General features: G+C 40.3%; 1 protein-coding gene across 1 annotated transcript in view; it reads right to left on the bottom strand.

Annotated features, from left to right (window-relative positions):
* Window positions 1-9583, bottom strand: part of celf5a (cugbp, Elav-like family member 5a) — a 405311-nt gene extending 395728 nt beyond the window's left edge. The window contains 2 exon segments of the mRNA XM_052037531.1: window positions 7755-8069; window positions 9474-9583. Of these exon segments, the coding sequence (XP_051893491.1) occupies window positions 7755-8069; window positions 9474-9555 (397 nt within the window). The 5' untranslated portion in view covers window positions 9556-9583.
* Window positions 9584-25282: the final 15699 nt, after the last annotated feature.

Raw genomic sequence — 25282 nt, 5'->3', positions numbered from 1 at the left:
TGTCTTTACCTCTCGCTGTCTTGGTGAAGCAGCCAGCATTATCAAAGACCACCCCCCCACCTGGGTCATTCTCTCTTCTCTCCTCTTCCATCAGGTAGAATATACAGGAGCCTGAGGGCACGTACCACCAGACTTAAGGACAGCTTCTACCCCACTGTGATAAGACTATTGAACGGTTCCCTTATACAATGAGATGGACTCTGACCTCACGATCTACCTTGTTGTGACCTTGCACCTTATTGCACTGCCCTTCTTCTGTAGCTGTGACACTTTACTCTGTACTGTTATTGTTTTTACCTGTACTACATCAATGCACTCTGTACTAACCCAATGTAACTGCACTGTGTAATGAATTGACCTGTACGATCGGTATGCAAGACAAGTTTTTCACTGTACCTCAGTACAAGTGACAATAATAAACCAATACCTAGCAATACCACCATTTGAGGAACTGAAGAACTCCTGGCCTGTGCAGAACAACCAAAGCCAGAGCTTACAGACATGAAAGAAGAATATTTTGGGTGAAAGAAATATTTTTTACTCATATAATTTAAAGAATATTTATTGACAACACCGCTTCAGCCAATGAATTGGAAGTGGATGGTGGTAAGCAACGCACAGTAAACAGTCTATTGCACACCAAACAACGTCATGTTATTCAGAAAACAAACTAAGTACAGCAACTTCTCCCAATAAAAGCAAGATATTTCCTCCAGACAAAATGCAGTGATTGGAAGATATTTAAATATAACTAATGTGAATAAAATCAATTTTATAATAGCATTTACCAATCTTGATTGACAGAGAAATTACCCAAACATCTTCAGACTGATTGATTACAATGTTGTCATTATGTGCAGCCTTAAATTTAATGGTGCACCATTTTGGTGAAAATACCCAGTGTTCATCCTTGTCTGAAAAGTAGAAAAGTTAAATGAACTCTTCAGCAAATGAATATGTCTAGCCTTCAGGCAAAAAACCTAGACAACATTGTGGTATAAATTTTACTTGCCACTCAAACAACCATCACAATAAAGAGACAGTTTAACCACCTACCCTTGGCACACAATGGCTTTACCATCAGCAAATATCCCACCACCAACATCCTGGGAATCACCATTGACTAGAAACTCAGTTAGACCAGCCACATAAGTATGATGGCTACAATAGCAGGTGAGAGGTTGAGCATACTGTGGCAAGTGACTCACTTCCTGACACCCCAGTACCTTTCCTTCTCTTACAAGACACAAGTCAGGAGTGTGATGGATTGCTTTCCACTTGCCTGGATCAGTGCAGTGCCAACAACTCTCAAGAAGCTTGACACCATCCAAAACAAAGCAGTCTATTTGATTGGTACCTACCCAGCATCCTGAACACTCATTCCCTCCACCATTGACACTCAATAGTTGCAAAGAGCACCATCTACGAAATGCATCGCAGTTACTTGCCTAGACCACTCCAACAGAACCTACCAAGGGCTTCAGGCACATGGGAACACTACCACCTTCATGTTCCCCTCCAAGTTACACACAAATAATTGGAAAATATTGCTGTCCCTTCATTGCATCTGGGTCTAAATCCTGAAACTTCTTCCCCAGCACTCTATGGGAGTACCCTCACGAGACAGACTGCAACAATTCAGGAAGGTTCCTTACCACCTTGTTCTTAAACACAATTAAGAAATGGTAATGAAAGCTGGCCTTACCAGCAATGCCCAGATCTAAAAAAATGAATAAGTAAATAAAAAGCACACCAAACAAATATCATCTCATCTCTGAGACACCAGTGAATTTAATTCAATAGTAAATTTCGTCAAAGGACTTTTCAAAGTCCTGCCATTCTGTAAGGTACTACATTAATGCAAATCTTCCTTCTTTTTCAATTCTTTTCCAATATGCAAGTTTGTTGAGCATTTTTGGGAAGGCGGCACAGACTCCATTGACCATTTTCGAGCTAGTGAGCTGAACGCAACTTTTTTAGTTGGTCATACATGCTTGGTCCACCTTTTGAAAATTTGGATGAATGAATTAACAATCACCTATTCCAACATCCAGAAGAATGAAGAGCCAATGTTATTATTCAAAGAACATAGAACAGTACAGCACAGAACAGTGAGTTTCCCAACATCCTAGCCAACATCTTCTCAGCAGGACACAGCAGTAAATTCAGCACATTACTTGTTGTGGAGTCTTGTTATGCACAAAGAGTTTGCATATGTAACAAAATCATCTACACTTCAAAGTAATCTACTCTGTGTGAAGCTAATTGGTTTGCAAGGTTTTATAATGACACACAATGTGTCTACATTCCATTGTTGTGCCTATGTTGTGCCGTATAGGTGGGTAATTTTAATCTGATTTGCCATGTGGCAAACCCATGAGATGAGGTGGAATGTCAATGTTACTCCCTGCCTGATGTTTCTCTATTGACTGCAAATGAAGAGTAAAGTCAGATGTGATGTAAAAGCAACTGTTTTCCCAATGGCTGGGTTAAGGTTGAAATTGCCCTGTTACTCCAAAATTTCACAATTTCATTTTACTTACTGGGGCAGATTTAATGAACTGGAGCTCTGGGCACAGAAACAGACCTACTGGGAGTATGTACTATGAATCTAGGGAGTGGAGATCTTTGCATTGCACAAGCTAATGGACAAAAAACTTCTGTGTAACTTGCTAACCTCTGTACTTGTATTCCCGATGAATGTTCCTATCATCATAAGCAATGTGCTGGGAGCATTAATTGGGAACATCTGCCTTCACTGATATTTCAGTGTCACGCCTGTGATTTTGTCCCATGTGATCATAAAGGAAAAAGAACGTGCATTTGTATAGTCTTAAATCAAGTGTTTTTTGAACTGTGGACCTTATAAAGTAGGGAACACAGCATGGTCCTATCAACAGCAACAGATGAAATGGTCTATTCTAGTGATTTTGGTTTAGTGATAAATTCTAACCTAACCCTGCCATTGAGAGAGAGCTGTTTTTTTTACACCCCATCTGATTTTACTTTCTATTGAAATCAACAGAGTCATGTTGGACAGGGGAAAATCTGACATTCTACCTGAACCCAGCTTTGAATAGGCCCAAAGGGATCTTGCACATCCACTTGGTAGGACAGATTTGGTTCAGTGTTTCAACTGAAAAATGACACCTCTGAATGTGTAGGGCTCTGTTAGCATTGCAATAAGCTTCAGCCTAGATATTGACTCTGGTCTTTTACCCTTGACTTCTGACTCAGGGGCAAGATGCTACTGCTGAACCATGGCTAACCCTTCTACTCTGATTCAGAGGGAAGTATTGAGTCATGACTGACTCCTTCACTGAGATTCTTCTCTACCCCTATTAATTCATTAAGCAATGTAATTTGCTGTGGCTTTAAAATGTGCTCTCTTTGGAAGTACTTTGGTGTAAAACCAATCTTTCCCCTAAGGTTAGGATAGGTTAGAGTTATACCACCCCCACCCCTTCCCCTCCAAGAATTTCACCATCATATTTACTGGGGTAGATTCAATGAATTAGGGCTATTCACACAGATCTTTGCCTGCTGGGACACCACTATAAACATGGTGAGTGCACATCCCTGCGTCTCACATGCTAATAGGCAAACATTTGTGTACAATTCACTGATCTCTACAAGTTGGTCAAACACGGTTCCGCATTGAGTCAAGATTGTAATTTGTGTCCACCTTTTGCTAATCAATGTTATACACTGCATTTCTCAGATATTGGCAGCTCAGTGCAGAGTGTAAGAAAGCCTCAAACCTATCAAAGTTAGGCAGGTTTGGTAGTATTTTCCTTTGTACATACTGCTAGTGTCAAACTGTAGGATCAGCAATATCTGAATGGTACACATATAGGTCCTAAAGTCTGGTCTGACCCAAGCCTGCACCTAAGAACCTAAGTTCTTTTAATTACATATGTAAAATGTATCCCTAAAGAGGGAGAATGAGCCTTCAGGTAAATACCTATCTCCAAGTGTAGGTTTCTAAATGAAAGATTTTCCCCTATACTGGGTACCTTGTTATTTTAAAAAAGTACATGTAGGTAATGGCAAACTCTTGGGGTCAAAAGCCCTGTTTCAGACAAGTGATCACTTTTTGATCTCCAGCCCAGTTACACCAGTTAAGGGTCCAGCATACTAATGCACCATCTTAAATACACAGATATAATGCAAGTGATTATCCAGATTCAGAAAGGAGGGGTTCAGAACATGCTGCTAAATTTAAGAGCCGTTCATTTTCCAAACCAAACAGCAGTGTGGAACCAAGAGTGAACAATCAATACAGAATCTCATTCTGCAGATTTTACTCTATCAAAAGATTGGCAACTAGAAACCTGATCAATTAATCTGCGAGACTGATCCTATGTTTAAGTCCAATAAAATAGGTTAAAGACTCTAAAACATGCATTTAATATTAAAATATAACTGAAGCTAATTCTCCATATCGATAGCTACAGAAATCAAACATACTTTAATAAATGGCATTCATATTTTACTGAATCAATAGTATATACATATTGAATAGATTTACCATGCTACGTTGGCCTCCTAATCACAGTGAGGGCAAAATGGGATGAAGCTGGACATAGTTGATAGCGCAAAATAGACAATAGCAAAATCTAACCTTTTTAAGACCATGCTTAGTTTTATTGACTTCACTTGGAAATGAAATCAGACATGGTAATAAGAAGGGTTGTCAGTACGTTATTTCTCATTTCACTCTATAGTCAAAGACCAATTTCAACCCCTATCCTTTTGAGGAGGTTGGGTAACTAAGACGATTCCAGGTTAAGAATGTTCTCTTTGGACGAAGGAATTGGAGGTAATGCAATGGAGTCTTCACGGAATTGACCCAAATACATGGGTTACAGTGCAGGGAGAAGGGTGACATGTTTATAAAGAATAAAAACATAAGCTAGGTACATAAAAAGTATTCAACAGAACTTTCCACCCAAAGGGTAACAAGCTTGAGGAATAAATTTTAACATTGAGGACAAATATGCAAATGGTTTGTCCTTCTTTACCATGCATTTTTACCAAATATTTCATTGGCTTTAAAATACATCAGGACATCCTGAAAGGGACATGAAAAGTGCCAAGTTCATTTGTGTTTTTACCAGAAAGGATTGAAGGATGTAAGGAGACACCTTAGCGTGACCTACTATCAAAACGCAATGGAACAACTCTTGCTGCTCCTCTCATGAATTGCAAAAACAGTCATATAGTAAATTACTGATGCAATGTTACACCAGTTGTTCACTATCACAGTAAACTACTTAAAATTTTTACTAAAATGGTTTAAAATCCAATGAAGTAGTTAAGGGAGTAACAAAGTTGCAGGTTGAAGTGAGGGACAAGATTTTAAATCAAATTCCTTCAGTCTGTAGATTCCGCTCACTGTTAAAGAAACGTTTGCTTCATTTTTACACTGATCCAATTCTGCATTTTTGCTTTAGAAAGTGAAAGCAAAGGACCATGCCTGATAATTCAGAACACCACTGAGGCTGAAAAGGATAAATCAGGAAGCAGACATTAGACAACAATGATCTTAAAGCTGAAGAAATGCCAGTGAATATGGTGCATTCACAGCATTTTACTTGTTGCAATTAAAACTTTTCTAAAGGCAAAAAAAAATGGGTTAATGACTGTTGACTAAATCTTAAACCGAAGGAGGGGACTGACAAGGACATAATCCCTACTGCGTGCAAATGCAAAATAGGTGCAAATGAGTATATCGAAAGTAAGGAATTGGTTCATTCAGGCATGCAGGTACCAGGAAAGTCAGATCAATTACATAGATTCAAACTGTGAAAAAAGACTTCTCCTAAATGTCAAGAGATTTGGCAGAAGTTTATCACCCAAAGGGAAAATGGGTTTACAAAATCGCGTAAGACATTTGGGAAAGAATATATCATTGCAAAACAATGCATTCTTGGAGTCGTACATGTCAACAACAACATTTTGCAAGACAGCAATGAATATACGGATTTGACTGTCTGGTCCTTGGATTATCAGATTAACTTGCAAGTCACCCCTCAAACCAAGAATGGCAGTCACCCTAATATTGACACATAATGCAAAAATAATTTCTCTATTTAATATAAATTTGATACCAAAGCATTAAACCACTTGCTTCTTGACTAAAGACCACACCATACAGAAAAAATAGCCATATCAAACATCTGGCAGGTGCAACTCCTAAAATGGTACGTGCTATTATATAAAGCAAATAATGAGAGAAACAGTTGGGATAGTGTTTGTGCAAGTGTTTTCATGCAGGGAACTCATTACTACACATTGTACCATTTGGTAAACAAGGCTTTTAAGCAGTAAAGCAGAAAATTGGTTTAAAAATTACACCACCATGGATCACACTATAAATGTTAACTGTAACATATCACAACTGTAAATATTCTGTCTCAACACAGAACGCTTCACCAGGATTCTATGCTAACATCACTCATACACACAGAATTTATTCCAAATGCCCTGTGATGAACTACAACCTTGGAGGTAGCATACATTGTTTATAATCAGCCATTAACACAGGAACCAGCTAACACATCTTTGCTGTAACACACCCCTTGCAATAATACTCACAAACCACAACCTTCCACAGCACACACATCCTCAGTGGCGTTCTCATTTATAGAGAAAATATGATATAGCACACATTCCAGACTGTATTTAAATCTCTTACATGATATGTAATGATTCAGCTTTGCTCACTGATGGAAAATCTAAGTAAAAACAAAAAACAAATATCTGTGACATATCCCTCATCATAGACAAGCTTCTGGCATAGTTTGACTTTAAAATAGGTAGGGTTTCCTGGTCATAGCACCAGCTTTTACTGTGATTAGTTGATAATAGAAAATCTTCTTAAGTCCAAAGCATTAGGCTGTCATTAAAAAGACATGGAAAGTGGAGAACAATACAAAAAACAATGTGGCTCTACATTCATTTAAAGGGTTTCATCTCTTTGTAGTAAAAGTGAATGGTAAATCTGCAATGCCAAGAAGTAAATTGCAGCAAATCTTGACATTGTTTTGCAAAAAAAGGATCTTTCAATGTTGGGTTACTTGCATGGGATGTTATAGTGAAAGAAAGGAATAATATACGGCTGTTCTCCCTGCTAGGGAGGGCTAAAGACGATGCCTCTTTAAACTAAGCTGCAAATGTGAACGACGATTCTGGAATCAATGTAACTTGCAATCCTTAAAATTGTGTAATGTTAATGTAATTGTTAACCTACAATATTTGCATTAATAGGTAGAACGTATTTAGTTCATCCCATTTGAATTTATAGTAAATTGTAAATGAATTCTCAGTTTTCAATTAAGTCTTTAACACTTGCACCTCTTTTGAAATAAAGAGAAATTGTGATTAGTGATAACTTGACAAAATCCCGAAATATTATATAGATAAGAGCAGATATAAATGACAAGTTGTTATCTTGCCAATTAGTCTAAAGAGAAAAAGCATTGAGTGGCGACATTTTAAATGTAATTTTAATCAAATACTTTTATGCCTCGATTAATTCATGTCTTTTAATTTCATCATTGTTATTTTCAACAAATAAATTTATTCTGATTAGTATTGCCATGTTTTAATAAAATCTAAAAGGAATTGAATTGAAATATTTTTTATAATAGGAATTAAAGCTTAAAAATCTACTAATACCACTCTCTTTATGATTTCCCATTAACTGCTATGCTGCCCTATGCTGTAGGTGGTGCTGATGCTGTTCAAACCTTTGTGCATGCCTGTGAATCGGTCCTTCAGCACAGTTAACTCGTATATCTTCCCAAATTCCTCAAAGAGGGGCTTCAGATCATTCTCCTCCAGGTTCCGTGGGATCTGGCCAATGAACAGCTTAATGGCGTCGTGGTCCTTCATCTGGCTGTGGTTATGCTGAAGATCAGCTCCGTTCATGGGCTTTAGCTGGTGCTGGGGCGGCTGCTGCTGCTGCTGTTGTTGCTGCTGCTGTTGTTGCTGAGCTCTGTCTGCCTCTCTCAGTCTGGCCATCGCTAACCCACAGAATGAAGAACACAGGAGGCACCACTCAGCTGTAGAGAAAAGAAAGACTTCCTGTTTCAGCCTGTGTGCTCAGTGGTGACACCCCTTGAGGACTGGCTGTCTGGAAAAGCAGCTTGTATATTCCCATTCAGCTTAGCAACAAGCAGGGTTTAAAGAGATCGCTTTTAATTAATCCTTGGAAGCTGGAATTTTTTTTGAGCCGCCATCAAAAACTTTTACACAATGCATGTGGAAGTACAAGGCATCAGAGACAAAATGCAAAAAAAACTAAGACCATTCCACAGAACACTGCTTCCATCAGGAGAGTGTTACCCTGAGCAAAATAAAATCAATCATATGCATCTTGTGACAGACAAGAGGGCTTGTATATACATCAGTTAGCTAGCCAAGCTGGGTTGCTTAAATGCCTGCCCATGTTTAGTCATTTGGCATACACCCGACTGACCACGGAATATGAAAATGCAATGCCCACTTCACTGCAAGCCTTATGGACACCACAGGATACTGAATGCTTCGATGATCCAAATTTCAAAATTGCCATTTAAAATTAGTTTCCGGTCACCGACTTCTGGTTTGGATGAGCTGTTCTTTACAGGGTGGGGGGCTGCTGTGGTTGTTCTGGTGCCACTGGGCTTCATTCACTGCCACTGTTTTACAGCCTGTACAAAATAAAACACTGACATGCAGATCTTCAGATGTCTGTTCGAGCTGAGCCCTTTTTCACCCAACAGCATTTATTATTTGAACTCACCTTTGAACTGCACAACCTAATCACTACCCCCACCTCCCACTCCCCCACAGGGTAACAGAGAGGAAAGGAGGAGATAAATATAAAAGATCCTCGTCCAGACATCAAGATAATGACAATCCATTGAGACAAGCACAAGTCCCAGGATTATTCACCTCCACAGGAAAAAAAGAGGGCAGAACACAAAACATTGAATTTTAGCTTTTAAAATGTATACAGTAATCAATTAGCATTCACTAATAGTTTCTTTCAAATGAAAGAGAAAAAAAGTAATATAATTTATCATTCCTTATAATTAAATTGTTTCCTTCGTCCTTTTATTTTAAGCTCATAAGGGTGAGGGATCATAAGCCTTGGCAGTAACACACTTTCCATTTCAGCTTCCCAGCATCAACAGCAAGTAATCCCTAAGGCAGGGACTAGTGCTTCCACTCTCTGCTCCAACCATGTCCCTCTGGATCATTTTCTTAAGATTATTTCCTGCACTAGTATGGCTGTCCCATTCCAAAACCCTTGCAATCTCCAATGGGAGATTACCAGCCTAATACCAATGCCCACCCCTACCGGCTTCTGAATTAAGATTGCACAAATTTATTTCACACAAGACCTTTAAAGACAGCAGACTTTTATCAGTTTGTGCCAGATTTGAACCCTAGCCCCAGGGATAAAAAAGACAGTATCTAACCTTTTGAAGCAGTAAATCCTTCTACTCTACTCCATGTATTATTGGAGCTCGGACAGACTAATCCAGCTTGGTGGCCTACCATTGATAGATTTGCATCACTTTTCCTTCAAATTTTAAAGAAGGTAGCATCTTTGCACAATGCCACAGCTGAGTTGGATCAAACTGGAATGAATTTGCAGCCATAAAAACATGTTTCTACTTTATAACATTTCATAGGATAGTCCAGGTATCATTTAGCCTACTCTAATCAAGTGGTGCCTTCCTGGAAAGAAACACCTGCATCTCCACAGTGCCTGCTATGATCTTAGGACACAGGTGAGGCCATTTGACACAATAAGGCACAGCTGAAGGCCATTTGGCCCATTGAGTCCATGTAAGTTCTCTGTTGAGAAATCCAGTCACTCCAATTTTCCCACTCCTTCCTCATAGCCTTGCAAATTATTTTCCATCAAGAGCCTGTCTGATTCCCTTTGAAACAGACACGGGTGGCTAGGGTAGTGAAGAAGGCATTTGGTATGCTTACCTTCATAGTCTGAAGCACCAAGTAAAAGAATTGGGATATCACATTGCAGTTATTCAAAACATTGGTTACATAACACTTAGAATTTTGTGTACAGTTCTGGTCACTACACTACAAGGAGCACGTAGTAGCAATAGTGATAATGCTACCATAGCAATATGCAGAAGAGATTCATCAGGATGTTTCCTGGAATGCAGGGCTATAGTTATAAGGAGAGATTGGATCAACTGGGTTTATTTAACTCGGAGGCTTAGGGCTAACCTTATAGAGGTTTATAAAATTATAAGGAGCATAAATAGGATCAATGGTCAGAATCTTTTGTACAGGTCAGGGAAGTCTAGAACAGGAGGGCACAGATCTAATGTGAGGGAGGAGAAACTTAAAGGAGATCTGAAGGGTACATTTTCCACACAGAGGGTGGAGAATATCTGCAACAAGCTGCCAGACGAGATGGTGCAGGTCGATAAAATTATAACATTTAATAGATGTTTGGACAGGTTCTTGGATAGGAAAGGTAAATGGTCCTAATATGGGCAAATGGGATTCATTTGATGGGTGGGATGAAAGGGCCCCTTCCTGTGCTGTCTGATTCTGTGAAAGTTCTGATCTGTGACATTTCCACCATCAACCACATCATAACTACACTCTAGGTAAAGAGCTTTAACTAACTTCCCTCCTGGATCTGAAGACAAAAGAGACTGCAGATGCTGGAATCTAGAACAAAAAGAGAATGCTGGAAGAACTCAGTTGGTCAGGCAGCATCTGCGGAGGCAAATGGTGCAAGTCAATGTTTTGGATCAAGACCCTACATCAGGACTGAGAGGGAAGATGAAAAATTGCCAGTATATAGCAGTGGGGGGAGGTAGGGGGTATAATGCCAGTCCCTTCACTTCCTTCCTCACCACCATCCAAGGACCTAAACAGCCCTTCCAAGTGAGGCAGAGGTTCACCTGCACCTCTTCCAACCTGGTCTACTGCATTTGGTGCTCATGATATGGCCTCTTCTACATTAGTGAAGCCAAGCATAGACTAGGCGATCATTTTACAGAGCACCTCCACTCGGTCTGCAACCATCATCTTGAGTTTTCAGTTGCTTATCATTTTAGCTCTCCTTCCCACTCCCACACCATTGTTATGGAGAGGGCAAACACAAATTTGTAGAACAACATCTTATATTCCACTTGGGGAGCTTACAACCCAATGGTATGAACACTGAATTTTCTAATTTCAGGTAACCCACACTCCAGTGCTCTCCACCTTGTTTTCTTCTCCCTTTGTTCATCCCTCCCATCCCTTCCCCCACTTGGTTCTATCTGCCCATCATCCCCTTCCCATCTGGCTCCACCTATCACCTACCAGCCTCCGTACCACCCCTCTTCAAACTGCTATATACTCGCAATCTTTCCTGATCCCTGTCAGTTCTGATACAGGATCTCAACCCGAAATATTGACTCATACTTCTTGCCTCCAAAGATGCTATTTGACTCACTAAGTTCGTCCAGGATTCTGTTTTTGATCCCACTCCCCCACCGGATCTTTTGCCCATTACTCGAGGTTCTTGAACAATCCACTAGCAGGAAACGTTTCTTTTTATTTACCCTATTGAAATCTATCTTGATCTTCTACATTCTCTCAAATCTCCTCTCAGCCTTCTTGTTCCAAGAAGGACAACCACCTGCTCCAGTCTAAGCTTGTAGCTGAAGTCCCTCTTCTCTGGACCCTTTGCTTAGCACCCACTAGGTTCCAGCCAATGCAAACTTATTTTACACTGGCAGCTGTCTTTTATTTGTTTGTGTCAGACTTGAAATATCTTTTGAAGTGTAGTACCCATTCCAATATGGGAATAACAGCACCTAATTTACGTACAGAAAGGTCCCACAAACTGAAATGTGAATGTTACCAAATGACTTGTTTTATTTTTAATGACATTGCTTGATGAATAACTATTCACCAGAAGGTTGAAGACATTCCATTGGTCTCTCTCTATTGGCTCTGTAATTTCTACTTTCTACCCGAGGACCACAGATTAACATTTTGAATAAATGTGGAAGGGAAGTGGCTGTTCTTGAACCCGGTGGTTTGGGACCTCCTGCTCAAAGGTAGCTGTGAGATGATGGCATGGCCCGGATGGTGGAGATCTTTGATGACAGATGTTGCCGCATTGAGTCAGTGCCTCATGTAGATATGATGTCAGATATGAGGTTCCCTCCAGTGCAGTGTTTCTTTTGCACTGCACTGGAGAAGCAGCCTAGTTTTTCTAAGTTTCATCCATGGGCTTCATACCTATCACACAAGGTGGTGCACACTTAGCTGAGACAACCCAGATTCTTTTCTTATTCTTGTTAGACAGTTCCTTGGGATCAAGGATGACTTGCTTTCATTCAGGTTCTGAGTTACAGATGAGGAAACTGCAGAACTCTTCCACAGATGGGGCAGGATGTGCCTGGTGGGATAGGTGGGTGGGTAGTTAGTGAAGTGGTCCACTCCTTCTCCTGCTTACATCAGGTTTCTGTGTGCTCCCAACACAAGGGCTTGAGGTTGTCATATGCTCCTTCTCCACTTTGAGCAGTCATGGGTCAGGGATTCCCAAAAGTCAGTAGGGATGTTGTCTTTTTCAAGGAGGCTTAAAGGAAATCATTGAAACTTTTCCTCTGTCTACCTAGTTATCTCTCCCCATGACCAAGTTCAGAATAGAGTATCTGATTCAGAAAACTGGTGTTGGGTATGCAACCATTGTGACTTTCCTAATGGAACCAACTGTATAAACAGAGCTTCAATGCCGGGGATGATGACCTGGGGGAGGACACTGATATTGGTTCACTTATCCAGCCAGTGGATTTGGACAATTTTGTGGAGCCAGTATTGGGAGATTACCTCCAATACTTTGAAGTGCCTGGTGGCTGCAGTTCAAGTGTCAGAGCATATAGGAGAATGGGGATCACAGTTGCCCTACAAACCATAGATCTTATGTCATTTTGGAATCTTGATCTTCAGGAGCCCTTTCCCTCAGATCATTGAACTGGTCCACCGAAAGCAATGGTAAATTTCATCACTGATATCTGTGCTGAGAGGTAGTTCCCAAGATATGGGAAGTAGTCCACATTTTCTAGCTTCTTATCATGGAACTTTAGTGTCAAAGGGTGGTGTTGTACAGCAGGAGCAGGTTGGTAGTGGACCTTTGTTTGGTAGATGTCGAGTGTCAGGCCCATCCTCTCGTCTATTTTAATGAACAAGTCGATGACAATTTGGAGCTTAGCCTCTGAACATGCACACAAATGTGAGCTTGTCTGCATACTGTAACTCAGCCACTGAGGTTGAAGCAACCTTGTATCTAGAGGGGAGATGACAGAGGTTGAACAGTTTCTCCTTCGCCCTATGGATTAATTCCACACTAGTGGGAAAATAACAATTTGCAATATGCTGAAAGGGTTAATATCAGGTAGACACTTGGCACAGAAGCATTGTTTTCTCTATACACTGCAGCTGCTTTCAATATTGGTGCTGTTTAATAGCTGGTGTTCCTTACTAAACACAGTCTATTCAAAGAGATGAGCAGGTGTTGGCAGGGGTAAGTAACTGACTTGATACATAATCCCCAAGTGCAATCAAGATACTTGTCCTGACCTCATACAAGCACAGACAACAACATTAATAAAGTGAAAGTAGCAGTTAAAATGGAACCAATTGGTAACCTTCTCCCAGCAGGACACCTAACCCCAAATGGGATCTTTGTTCATGAAGCAGAGATCAATTTGACACAACTAGAGTCTATAATAGCAATCAAGGTAAGATTTTGGTGAATTATATGCACCAATCCAACTGTCAACACACAAACACAAGAAAATAGGAGCAGGAGTAGGGCACCTGGTCCCTAAAGCCAGCCCTGCCATTCACTGTGATCATGGCTGATCTGCCCCAAGCCTCAACTCCACTTCTGTGCCATCTCCCCATTGTTCTTAATTCCCTGACCTTTTTAAGATTTATACAGCTCCTCTTTAAACATCTCCTGTGATCTAACATCCACAACTCTCTGGAATAGAGAATTTCAGTGATTAACCACCGTCCATCCCCTTATCCTGTAACAATGTCCAGTCCTCTCTCAGAAACATTTCAACATTTACCTTGTCAAGTCCCCTTAGTATATTACATATTTCAATAAGTTCAGCCCTCATTTTTCTAAGAACAGAGAACTACCTTTCATAGAACATAGAACAGTACAGCACAATACAGGCCCTTCGGCCCACAATGTTGTGCCATCCTTTAACCCTCGCCTAAGACTATCTAACCCCTTCCTCTCACATATCCCTCTATTTTAAATTCCTCCATATGCTTATCTAGTAATCCCTTGAATTTGACCAATGTACCTGCCTCCACCACCGGCCCAGGCAGCGCATTCCATGCCCCAACCACTCTCTGGGTAAAAAACCTTCCTCTGATATCTCCCTTGAACTTCCCACCCATTACCATAAGGCCATGCCCTCTTGTATTAAGCATTAGTGCCTTGGGAAAGAGGCACTGACTGTCCACTCTATCTATTCCGCTTAATATTTTGTACACCTCTATCATGTCTCCTCTCATCCTCCTTCTCTCCAAAGTCTCTCCTCATAATGTATACTCTCTAAACCAGGCAGCATCCTGGTAAATCTCCTCTGCACCCTTTCCAACGCTTCCACATCCTTCCTATAATGAGGCGACCAGAACTGGATACAGTACTCTAAGTGTGGTCTAACCAGAGTTTTATAGAGCTGCATCATTACCTCGCAGCTCTTAAACTCAATCCCTCAACTTATGAAAGCTAACATCCCATAAGCTTTCTTAACTGCCCTATCCACCTGTGAGGCAACTTTCATAGCCATTCGAGATAGGACAACAGTCTCATCTCAGGTATTAGCCTGGTGAATATTTTCTCAACTAGACTGATTCAGCAGGTTCATAACTACTTTGTTTCACCCACACTTTTCACCAAAATGATGCATATTACCCAAGTGTTCAATTATCCCTTCTCTTCACAGCTGCTGATGGCCCGCTGAGTCTCCTGCTCTTGTTTCAGTAAATATAAGGCTTGGGTTGGAACTAAGCCTAGAAGTCACTCTGGGTGGCAAGGGTTAAAGGGAATGACTTTTTTTTCTTTTGGCAGCATCCAAGTAACATGATCTGCACACTGAAAGATCATGTTTAAGCACAATCTATGTCCAGCATAGACCTGTAGGCTGAATGTCCCCTTTCTGCATCATAAATTTTCTGATTTCTATGATTCTATCCAGCTAATCAAAAGAGGAAAATGTCCTATTAATCAGCTGTAAGTAGGAAACACTTCAACAGAATTGTGGGTCCATTTTAACTGAGCCAGTAGTGGTGGCAGAGAGTCCGAGGAGAAACTGTACCACGTGCGATCACTGCTGGAGGGTCATGATTGTGGGAAAAGGGAGGGAATGCCAGCTGACCAGCCAGGCACAGCAAACCCTAGGGAAGAGCAAGGGAGAGAATTCTCTTGCTTTACAGACTCTACTTTTCCCAAAATTGCCTTATGCAGCAGGCAGACACCACAGGCCTGAATATTGACAACTCTTAGTCCTTGCATGCATCTGACAAACGTAGAAAGATGGATGGGCAAAGGTTTTATCCAACTAAACACTGGGGAAAAACTGAAGTCAATGCCTTTGTTCTGTCACAAACTCTGTTTCCTCACCACTGATTTCTTCTGTCTTCCTGGCAATCAGCTGAAGCAGAACCAGACTGTGTGTAGCCTTAGTATCATGTCTGACATTGTATCTACATGAGGCACTGACTCAAGGTGGCAACATCTATCAAAGATCTCCACCATCTGGGCCATTGCCATCATCTTGCAGCTACCGTCAGGCAAGAGGTCCCAAACCATCAGGTTCAAGGACAGCTACTTCCCTTCAACCATTTGGTTCTTGAACCAACCAGCACAACCCTAATCAGTACTTCAGTACAGCAACACAATGACTGCTTTGCACTACAATGGATTTTGTTTTCTTTTTATTTGCTCTAATTGTGTTCTTTCTTGTGTAATTTTTGTTAGTTTTTCTTGTGAATATTGTGTATTTGATTCTACGTGACTGTGCAAGTAAGTTTATCATTGCACCTGTGTATTCGTGCATATGACAATAAACTCGATTTTGACCCCAGATTAAGTTGTCATGTGTTGTCTCTAAACCCCCACCACCCTTTCTGCCTCTGTGCCGTTGCCTCAGGTCATCAGCTGCAGAAACCCTTTGTCTCTAGACTTGACTGTTCCATCGTATCCTGGCTGCTCCCCCCATTCTACTCTCTATAATCCTTAGATTATAAACCATTCTGCCGCCCATGTTTCAACTCATACAGAGTCACATTCACCAGTGCTCATTGGCTCAGTATTAAGCAACACTTCTATTTTAAAATTCTTGTCCTTCTTTTCAAATCCCTCTCCTGGTTCAACGTTCCCTCTTGCTGTAAACTCCTCCAGCTCCCCAAGTCTCCAAGATATCAACACTCCCCCAATTTTGGATTTCTATATTCCAGAATGTAATTGTTTCACCATTGACTTCTGTGCCTTTAATTTCCTAGACACCAATTTCTCCTAAAACTTTCCACCCAAGGTTGGATGCTGAAATTTTAATTTGCAGGTTTACAGAGGTAACCCTGCAAGTAGCTGTTCTTGAGCCCGGTGGTTTGGGACCTCCTGCCCGACGGTAGCTGTGAGATGATGGCATGGCCCAGATGGTGGAAATCTTTGTCCTCATTATGGTAAAACATTTTTAAGTGTCCAATTTCTCAATTCAAAGTCAAATTTATTGTCATATGCACAAGTACATGTATGCACAGGTACAATGAAAAACTTACTTGCAGCAGCATCAGATACACAACATTCACAAAAAAAACACACATTAAACACAAACTATACCCAATTTTTACAAGAAAGAAAGAACAAAAAAAAATCAATTTTAGTGCAAAGAGATCAAAGTGCTCACAGTGTTTCTAAACTGTAGCGATTAGGGTATTGCCCAATTCTGAGATTTTTATGAGTGGTTATTGAAGGGGGCTATTGAATGTTAGTCCCTTTTGTGGATGCACCCATTTCCACCTCTCTCTTTCTAATTTTATGTAAAACTTCCCTATTAAACCAACACATTGTTCATTGTGTTTGAAAGTACTGCAATAAAGTGCTTTGGCATACTTTTGCTATGTTAAAGGTGTTATATGTAATAGTTGTTTTCATGGGTGCTAGATATCACAATTTGAGAGAACTTCTTAGTTTTTCCCTGGTTTATGCCAATTGAACATGGACCACATAAACCATATCAGGTGGGTACAATTGTTCATGAACACCATCTTGTGCAGCCCTCTAACACTGTTCTGACTGCTAAACATTATGAAAGTTTTAGTCCCTCAATAAAGTATTTGTCATTTTGATGCATCTATAAGCAACTAGATTGGGTTACAATACCGATGTAACCAGACTGAAGCATAAATATTAGAGGCTGCAGAGCTTTCTGGATTGCATAAGATTTGTAGAGTTTCCTTTTGAGAGCATATATATCTTAGTCAATCGACTAAAATTTAGCCTCCTGATGCACTGCTTTTCCATTTCCATGTGGTTATTTTTGGAACGTACACCAGCTATGTACCAATAGAAATGGAAATGAGAAATACATCTTGGTGTCACTTTGCAAGTCTGCCAGTACTTTCCTACTAATCACTTTCAGCCAATTTGTGTACCTAGAGATACCAGTGCTCCTCGTGCCTGCAACTAAACTCTCAATAGTTTCTTCAAGATGAGATTCTCGGTCAGAAGCTGTTTCACTCCAGCTTCCCTCCTGTGCCTTTTTGTGACTCAACCTGTCTCTTTGAACACATATGTAACTATTAAGCTGCCAGCCACCCAGTTTCCCTACTGAACCCACATAAATGGTGACATTATGAATACTAGAGTCCCTGTCCTTTCAAATCTGCCAATTTCTCCAGACCTGAAAAATGTCTATTTTCAACTTCTCTGCCCTTGCAAACTATCACCCCAACTTCAAATTCCATTTATTTGACATAAGCCTTAAAATGTCATTTTGTTATTCCAAGCTGTCTTTCATAAAATCCTTTTCTTGATCTTGTTGGCTCTCAGTCACGCAACATGTCCAAATTAAAGTTTCATCATTGTGTTTAGATCTCTTTGTAGGTTTGGTTTTGTTACCTCTTCAAGACCCGAACACATTCTCCAACTCTCCATTCCACTGGTCAGCTAGTGCCTCCCTGCCTCTTCCTCCCTCCTCGTTTTCCCTTCCATTGGCAGTTACGTCTCCAGTTGCCAAGAACCATTGATCCAATACCTTCAACCTTTTTTTTAAAATGTAGTCTTCTGCTATTCTACCCTCCCTCATTTAAGACTTCCTGAAAAGTCAATTGTTAAACCAATGTTTATGTCAGTCTTCAGTCCCCTTCATACCTACTTTTTCCCCTTTTGGCTTTGTGAATCTCCTTTGAAATTTGTCAGTATATTTATGCAAGTCATCATTATTATGTTACAAGTTCTGATTCGGGGATTCAAGAAAATGGCCCTTTAAAACACACTGCAGAAGCTGATTAGATATCATGTCCCTGGGACCCTCTGAAAGATGGCTCATCCCAAATTATACCAACATTATTACCTTAACACATGCATTGTATACTTCCATGTTCCACTCTAGTCCTGATTAAAGAATTGCTTTTCTATAGCAGAGGAGACACAAGAGACTGTTTGTTGCTCTAGGGTCCAGCATCTGTGATCTACTAGAGGAACTCAGCGGGTCAGGAAGCATCTGTGGAGGAAAGGAATTGTCGACATTTCAGGTCAAAACCCTGCATCAGGAATTTGATGACTCCTGTGATGGTGTCCCGATGCAGGGTTTTGGTCTGAAATGCCAATAATTCCTTTCTTCCCACAGATGCTGCTCAACCCACTGAGTTCTTCCAGCAGATTGCTTGTTGCATTTCTGTAGCATCTTTCACAGCTTCTAAATGTCCCAGAGAATTTTACAATGAAGTTCTTTCTGCTCACAATTTGTACACAGCAAGCTCCCACCAACAAAAAAATGACAATCCTCAGTAATGTCAGTGATCTTGACTGATAGCACACCAGAGGTGTTGGTATTGGTTATTTATTGTCACTTGTACTGAGGTACAGTAAAAAAACTTGTCTTGCATACCGATCATACAGATCAATTCATTACACAGTGCAGTTACATTGGGTTAGTACAGAGTCCATTGATGTAGTACAGGTAAAAACAATAACAGTACAGAGTAAAGTGTCACAGCTACAAAGAAAGTGCAGTGCAATAAGGTACAAGGTCACAACAACGTAGATCGTGAGGTCAGAGTCCATTTTATCATATAAGGGAACCATTCAATAGTCTTATCACAGTGGGGTAGAAGCTGTCCTTAAGTCTGGAGGTATGTGCCTTCAGGTTCTTGTATCTTCTACCCGATGGAAGAGAGAATGATCCAGGTGGGTGGGGTCTTTGATTATGCTGGCTGCTTCACCAAGACAGCGAGAGGTAAAGACAGAGTCCAAGGAGGGGAGTCTGGTGTCCGTGATGCGCCAGGCTGTATCCACAACTCTGCAGTTTCTTGCAGTCCTGGGCAGAGCAGTTGCTGTACCAAGCTGTGATACATCCAGATAGGATGCATTCTATTGTGCATCGATAAAAGATACGTATTCTGCTTCAAAATAACACAAGGATAGATCTTTACTGTGCACCTGGAGGTGTATGGGTGGTGTCAGATAGCTCAGTTTACCAATATGAAAGGATCAGTGTCTGATCAGAATGAGCACTATGCCGTTACTCTGAACTATTGCAACAGTAAGTCTTTAAACTGCCAGTAATCTCCAGGGTATGGACCCTGGATTTGTTGTATTTATTGAGTGAGAATGTTAACAGGCAGTGCTTCCATTAGCATTAAAGTCCTTGGGATAATATTGAGAAATATTGACCAAGTTGTCGTCTCACCATCAGGGTCAGCTTTGATGACACTGTAGCTGAGGTATATTCATTGTCCAGATGAAGCTCACACACCAGGACAAGATTGGCACCAGCTCAAGAGAATAAACAGAGCTAGGGTCTATGAGAATCAATGTTATGTATGTGGTAGAGACTAATGTGAAAAAACATGATCTTTGGACTTGGGTTTGATGATGGCTATGGGGATACCATAGCAGGGTATTGAGAGCGGGGGAAGGGAAGAAGAAGATTATGAATATATTATTACCTCCAAATCTTGCTTGATTAGAGGACTGGGCTGAAAATGAACTTTCCTTCCCAAAAGGAAAACCTGGCTGATAAAGGACAATAGCTTCATGTCAAGTGATAGGTGTAAGTACATCTCCTACCCTCTACTTATAAAGCTTCAAAGTTTAGTTTATTGTCAAATGCACAACTATATGTATGCACAGGTGCAATGAAAAACATACTTGCAGCAGCATCACTTAGAGAACTGTTATTGTTCCACCAAAACTTAATGAGTGGAAGAGCAAAGAAAATTTCATTGAACGGCTCAGTGCTTAGAGTTCACTTTCTTTTGATATTCTCTCACTAATGTATGTTATTGAGCCAGGAATAGGCTCAGTGAGTTAATGGGCAGTACAGTGGAGAACTGAGTCATAGGCTAAGTTAAATTTGACATTCATATGCTGAGTGAGCCAATCGTGACTGGGGCAACATTGCAAAAACTGCAATTGAACGCCTCAGCTTTTGAGAGAAGGAAGGATGGAGGGAGGGACTGCCAAAGAGTACAAACCTGTATTCTCCCACTTCAGGTAAACAGTGACCCCTACTGGAAAAGGCATATGATTAGCATGAGCAATTATGCCATCAAACATAAAATCAAACATCCCTCCTTTGTAAAATGTGTAATAATTTTGAACCTTGCGGTAGTGGAAGTTTCTCCCAGCTCAAGCAGAGAGCACACAGTAACATCCAGTTTTACAGAACAAAAAATGATTCTCAATGCTTCTCTATTGGGCATCACCCTCCACTCCTAGGGGAAAACAAGTGAGAGAGAGAAAAGAATCTGACCAAGGGAAAACCTGGGAAACACCTCTTCAACTCCTTGAACTAACCAAACAAGTTCCAGGACACCACTATTTCCTATAATATCCCAATGGGTATATTTACTGAAGTTCTTGAAATGGAGCAGTTTTCTTGGGAAGAAACAGGATATTTGGCACACAATTGGAAATTGCACTCTGTCCCTATAAACTTCTGCTCATTAATCTCTGTTATTGCACCAGTACTGCACAATTTTCTATCCATCCGACCACTCCCAAAAAGATCAAACTGCCATCCAAGTACGTCTCTCTCCTTGTTCAAAATGAATGAGCTTTGGCTGTAATGTCCCCTACACACTAATTACTCCATGTCTCAGCTCACGTATGAAAATGGTACCTACATAGATTGCTGCCGGTCCCTTATGTAAGTATGCTTAAAAAGGGAAAAGTACAAATGTTAAACTCGCAACAAAGGATCAGTTTTCTAAAACATTGCATATACAGCAACTCCTCAGAGAAGTGTACATAGTTTTATTTTAGTGTGTTGTGAAAGATATGATTTTTAAAACATTCCTGAAATTGGTTCATTTCCTAAACTTTCTAAAAAGCATCTTAACCAGGCCAATTAGAAAAATAAATCTGATTTCAAAAACTACCCATTTTGGAATATCTCCAGACATAGCCTGTGCCTAGAGGGCAAATTGATTGACAATGTTTTCCAAACAGGTCGCTCCAACTTATTCTTTTTACCTGTTTTAATTACCCCATCCTCTCCACCCCCAACTCGTGGACAAAAACATTAACATAACACTAAGTCAACCATTGGTCCTGCACAGCCTCCAAGACCAGCTGATCTGATCCTCAAAGCACAGGCAGCTCATTAGTATTACAGGTATTTATTCATTGGTTTGTTCTTTTCAATTTTAATGAGCCTAGAGGTTTAGAGATGACTGGTTTGAGCATAGTTACCTTACAGGGGGCATGTGCAATGTGCATTTTATTTATATATATATCTGCTCTTTGAAGTATCTAGAAATGAATGAGAAAATGGATCTTATCAAAACTGAAGGCACTGTAACAGAAATGCTGGAAAATTAACAAAGTTACATGAAACAGAGATAGAAGTGAATGATTGTTTTGCGACAGGAAGGAGGTGTAGAGTGGAACTCCCCAGTAGCACACATTAGGCCCACTGCTTCTCTTAATAAATATTTGTCACACAGACTTGGGTGTACAGAGTACACTTTCCAAACTTAGAAGACACAGAAATTGGAATTGTAGTGAACTGCAAGGATTGCAATAGGCTTCAAGGAGATATAGACAGGTTGTGGAATGGGTAGATGGCTGGCAGATGAAATTTAATGTTGAGAATGGTGAAATATTACATTTTGGCAGGAAAGGTGATATAAACTGGAGGTCACAATTCTAAGAGTAACTGGAACAGAGATCTGGGGTATCTGTACACAATTTGTTGAAAGTGGGAGAGCAGGTTAGGAAAGGGATTTAAAAAATATAAAAGGATCCTGTTGTAGTGTTCAAAAATTAACTGGATTATCATTAAAAGAATGTGCTAGACAATGGAGATTTCAGCATAACTTGTGTAAACTGATCTCAGCCAGGCCATCAATTAGCACATTACAGTTTGCTTCAGCTGCCACTAAAAGGCACAAGGTACTTGTTCCTAACTCCCATGCTCCATGGCCCAGATTCACATTAACCTCCATTGGCTCCCAATCCAGCAAAGCCTTGCTTTTAAAATCCTCTCTTCAAGTCCCTCAATAGCTTGTCTTCCCATCTCTAATCACCTTCCTAGATAATGACATTCCTCAAATTGTCATTAGTAACCTTCCCAATATCAATTGCTCCACCACTGGACATTTTCAGCTACCTGGCCTCAACATCTCCTGAATACATACCTTAGTGACAGAGTTTTTGTTCTAATACCTTGTTGGTAGCTTGGTATCAAATTTTCTGTGACAGCACTTCAGTGATGTAACCAAGGATGTTTTACTACATTAAAGCAAGTTGTTATTGAATGCCAGTTTTAAATTCCTGGGCATTAACATATCAGGTGACCTATCCTGGGCTCAGCACATAGATGCAATCATTAGGAAAGCGCGCCAGCATCTCTACTTTCTTAGGAGGTTCGACTTGTCACTGAACATTAACAAACTTCACCAGATGTACTGTTAAAAGTATCCTGACTGGTTGCATCATGGTCTGGTATGGCGATTCAAATGCACAGGAACACAAGAAGCTGCAGAGAGCAGTAGACTCTGCCCAATATATCATGGGCACATCCCTCCCCACCATCGGTAGTATCTACAGGAGGCGCTGCCTCAAGAAGGCAACATCTATCATCAAAGATCCCATCCATCCAGGCCATGCCATTTTTTACAGCTACCATCAGGCAGGAGGTACAGAAGCCTGAAGTTCCACACCACCAGGTTCAAGAACAGCTACTTCCCTTCAACCATTCGGTTCTTGAACCAACCAAAACCCTAAACACTACAGCTCAGCCACACTATGACCACTTTGCACTAAAATGGACTTTATTTTTGTTCTTTCTTATAAAAATTGTGTTTGTCTTTCTTGTGAATGCTGCTTATATGATGCTATGTGCCTGTGACGCTGCAAGTAAGTTTTTCATTGCACCTGTGCATAGATGTACTTGTGCATATGCCAATAAACTTGACTTTGACTTCATGTGAAGGTGGGATTAATCTCAGTTGGCAGGAACACCTGAATCAAATTTAGTGATTGCAACTAAATTCTCATGCAAAGTGATTAATTGGAGGAAATACCAAGCTTAATTGACACCATCAAGATATAATCCAGCAGTACGTGGTTACATCTGTATAATCACAAAATGGTTTGGGGTCCAATAGAAGATCTCCAAGTACCTAATGAAAACATTGCATACTCTTCTGTCACTGTCTACAGAAGCAATACATGCAGTTAGTTCATTTCAGTTACCTTGAAATAAGATGCCTAACATTTATCATATCATTAAAGACTTCTTGATTTATTTACACATCTGTTGCAAGCCAGTTCTAAAAGCTCCACTAAGATTTGCTAGATCTTAAGAGTGCAAATGGATAGATATTGATCCTCCCGAAATCTGCTTCTAATTTCATGATCTTCATATTTTTCTAGTAAATAAATTTAAATGCAAGCAAAAGGAATTTTATATTTGGTCATGAGTGAAATAATCAAGGAGCTTTCATACCATCATAACGCCTTGCATCATTTCCTATTTCAGACTGTTTGGTCAAGTATAACCTCCCAATTTTCTCCTTCATATACAACTGGAGATATCGAAACCTACCATGAAACACACTACCCATTTTATCCATTTATCCCACCTTGAAGGGACTGAAGTTGAATAAGGATTAATAAGATTATATTTCTAATAGAACTGCAGTTACTTAGATGAACACTGATAAATGAGATGTACTAGATTTATAGTTATTGACTCATTCAAGACATATGCATGCCGACAGCTCAGCAAGGCTGCATACGATATGGGAGCTAATCAATCATATCCACACATTTTGTAATAATCCGCAAGATCTCCTAAATTTTCAATGAACCTCATTAATACTTACAGACTTCTGCAGGGTAGGAGGCTGGTCTGTGTGGGTCTCTCAAATAACTATTCACTCATTGCTTTTTGTGCTGCCCATTTTACATTTTCCTTCTTGAATACAAGTATCCACTTGCCTTGTAAATGCTATTTAGAGACCACTTCCTGGTATACCACTTCATATACTAATACTGAAAATTAAAGCAACTTTACCTTCTGAGTTGTAGATATAAGATTCAGGAAGCTGCACTCTCTGAAGCTTAAAAAGCTCCAGCTCATGGTAGAAGTATACAAATGGAGCTATGACCACAGCAATCATAACAATTGGCCATGGAGCTCCATGTCCTTCAAGCTTGCTTCATTTAATGAGGTCATGGGTGAACTACCTCAACTGCATAATCACACCTGATTCTCATATCACTTGATTCCCTTGGTGTCCAGGCTCAAATATCGGCAAGGAAACAAAGAAAACAGTGATAGAACAGCAGAAAACTGCAGATGCTGAAAATTTAAAATAAAAACAGAAAATACTGAAGAAACTCAGCAGCCCAGGCAGCTTCAGGTCAAAGATCTTTCATCAGAACCAGATAAACCACTTTCGTTCTTCTTCAAAATAGCTCAGATTGAACAAAGGATTCCACAGAAGTCTATCCAACCACTGAGGCTAAAGAGGGCACCTCCAAAAT

Source organism: Pristis pectinata, chromosome 24 (genome assembly GCF_009764475.1).
Source record: "Pristis pectinata isolate sPriPec2 chromosome 24, sPriPec2.1.pri, whole genome shotgun sequence".
Taxonomy (NCBI): domain Eukaryota; kingdom Metazoa; phylum Chordata; class Chondrichthyes; order Rhinopristiformes; family Pristidae; genus Pristis; species Pristis pectinata.
Note: the sequence above shows the minus strand (reverse complement) of the source record. Positions and strands in the feature narration are given on the sequence as shown.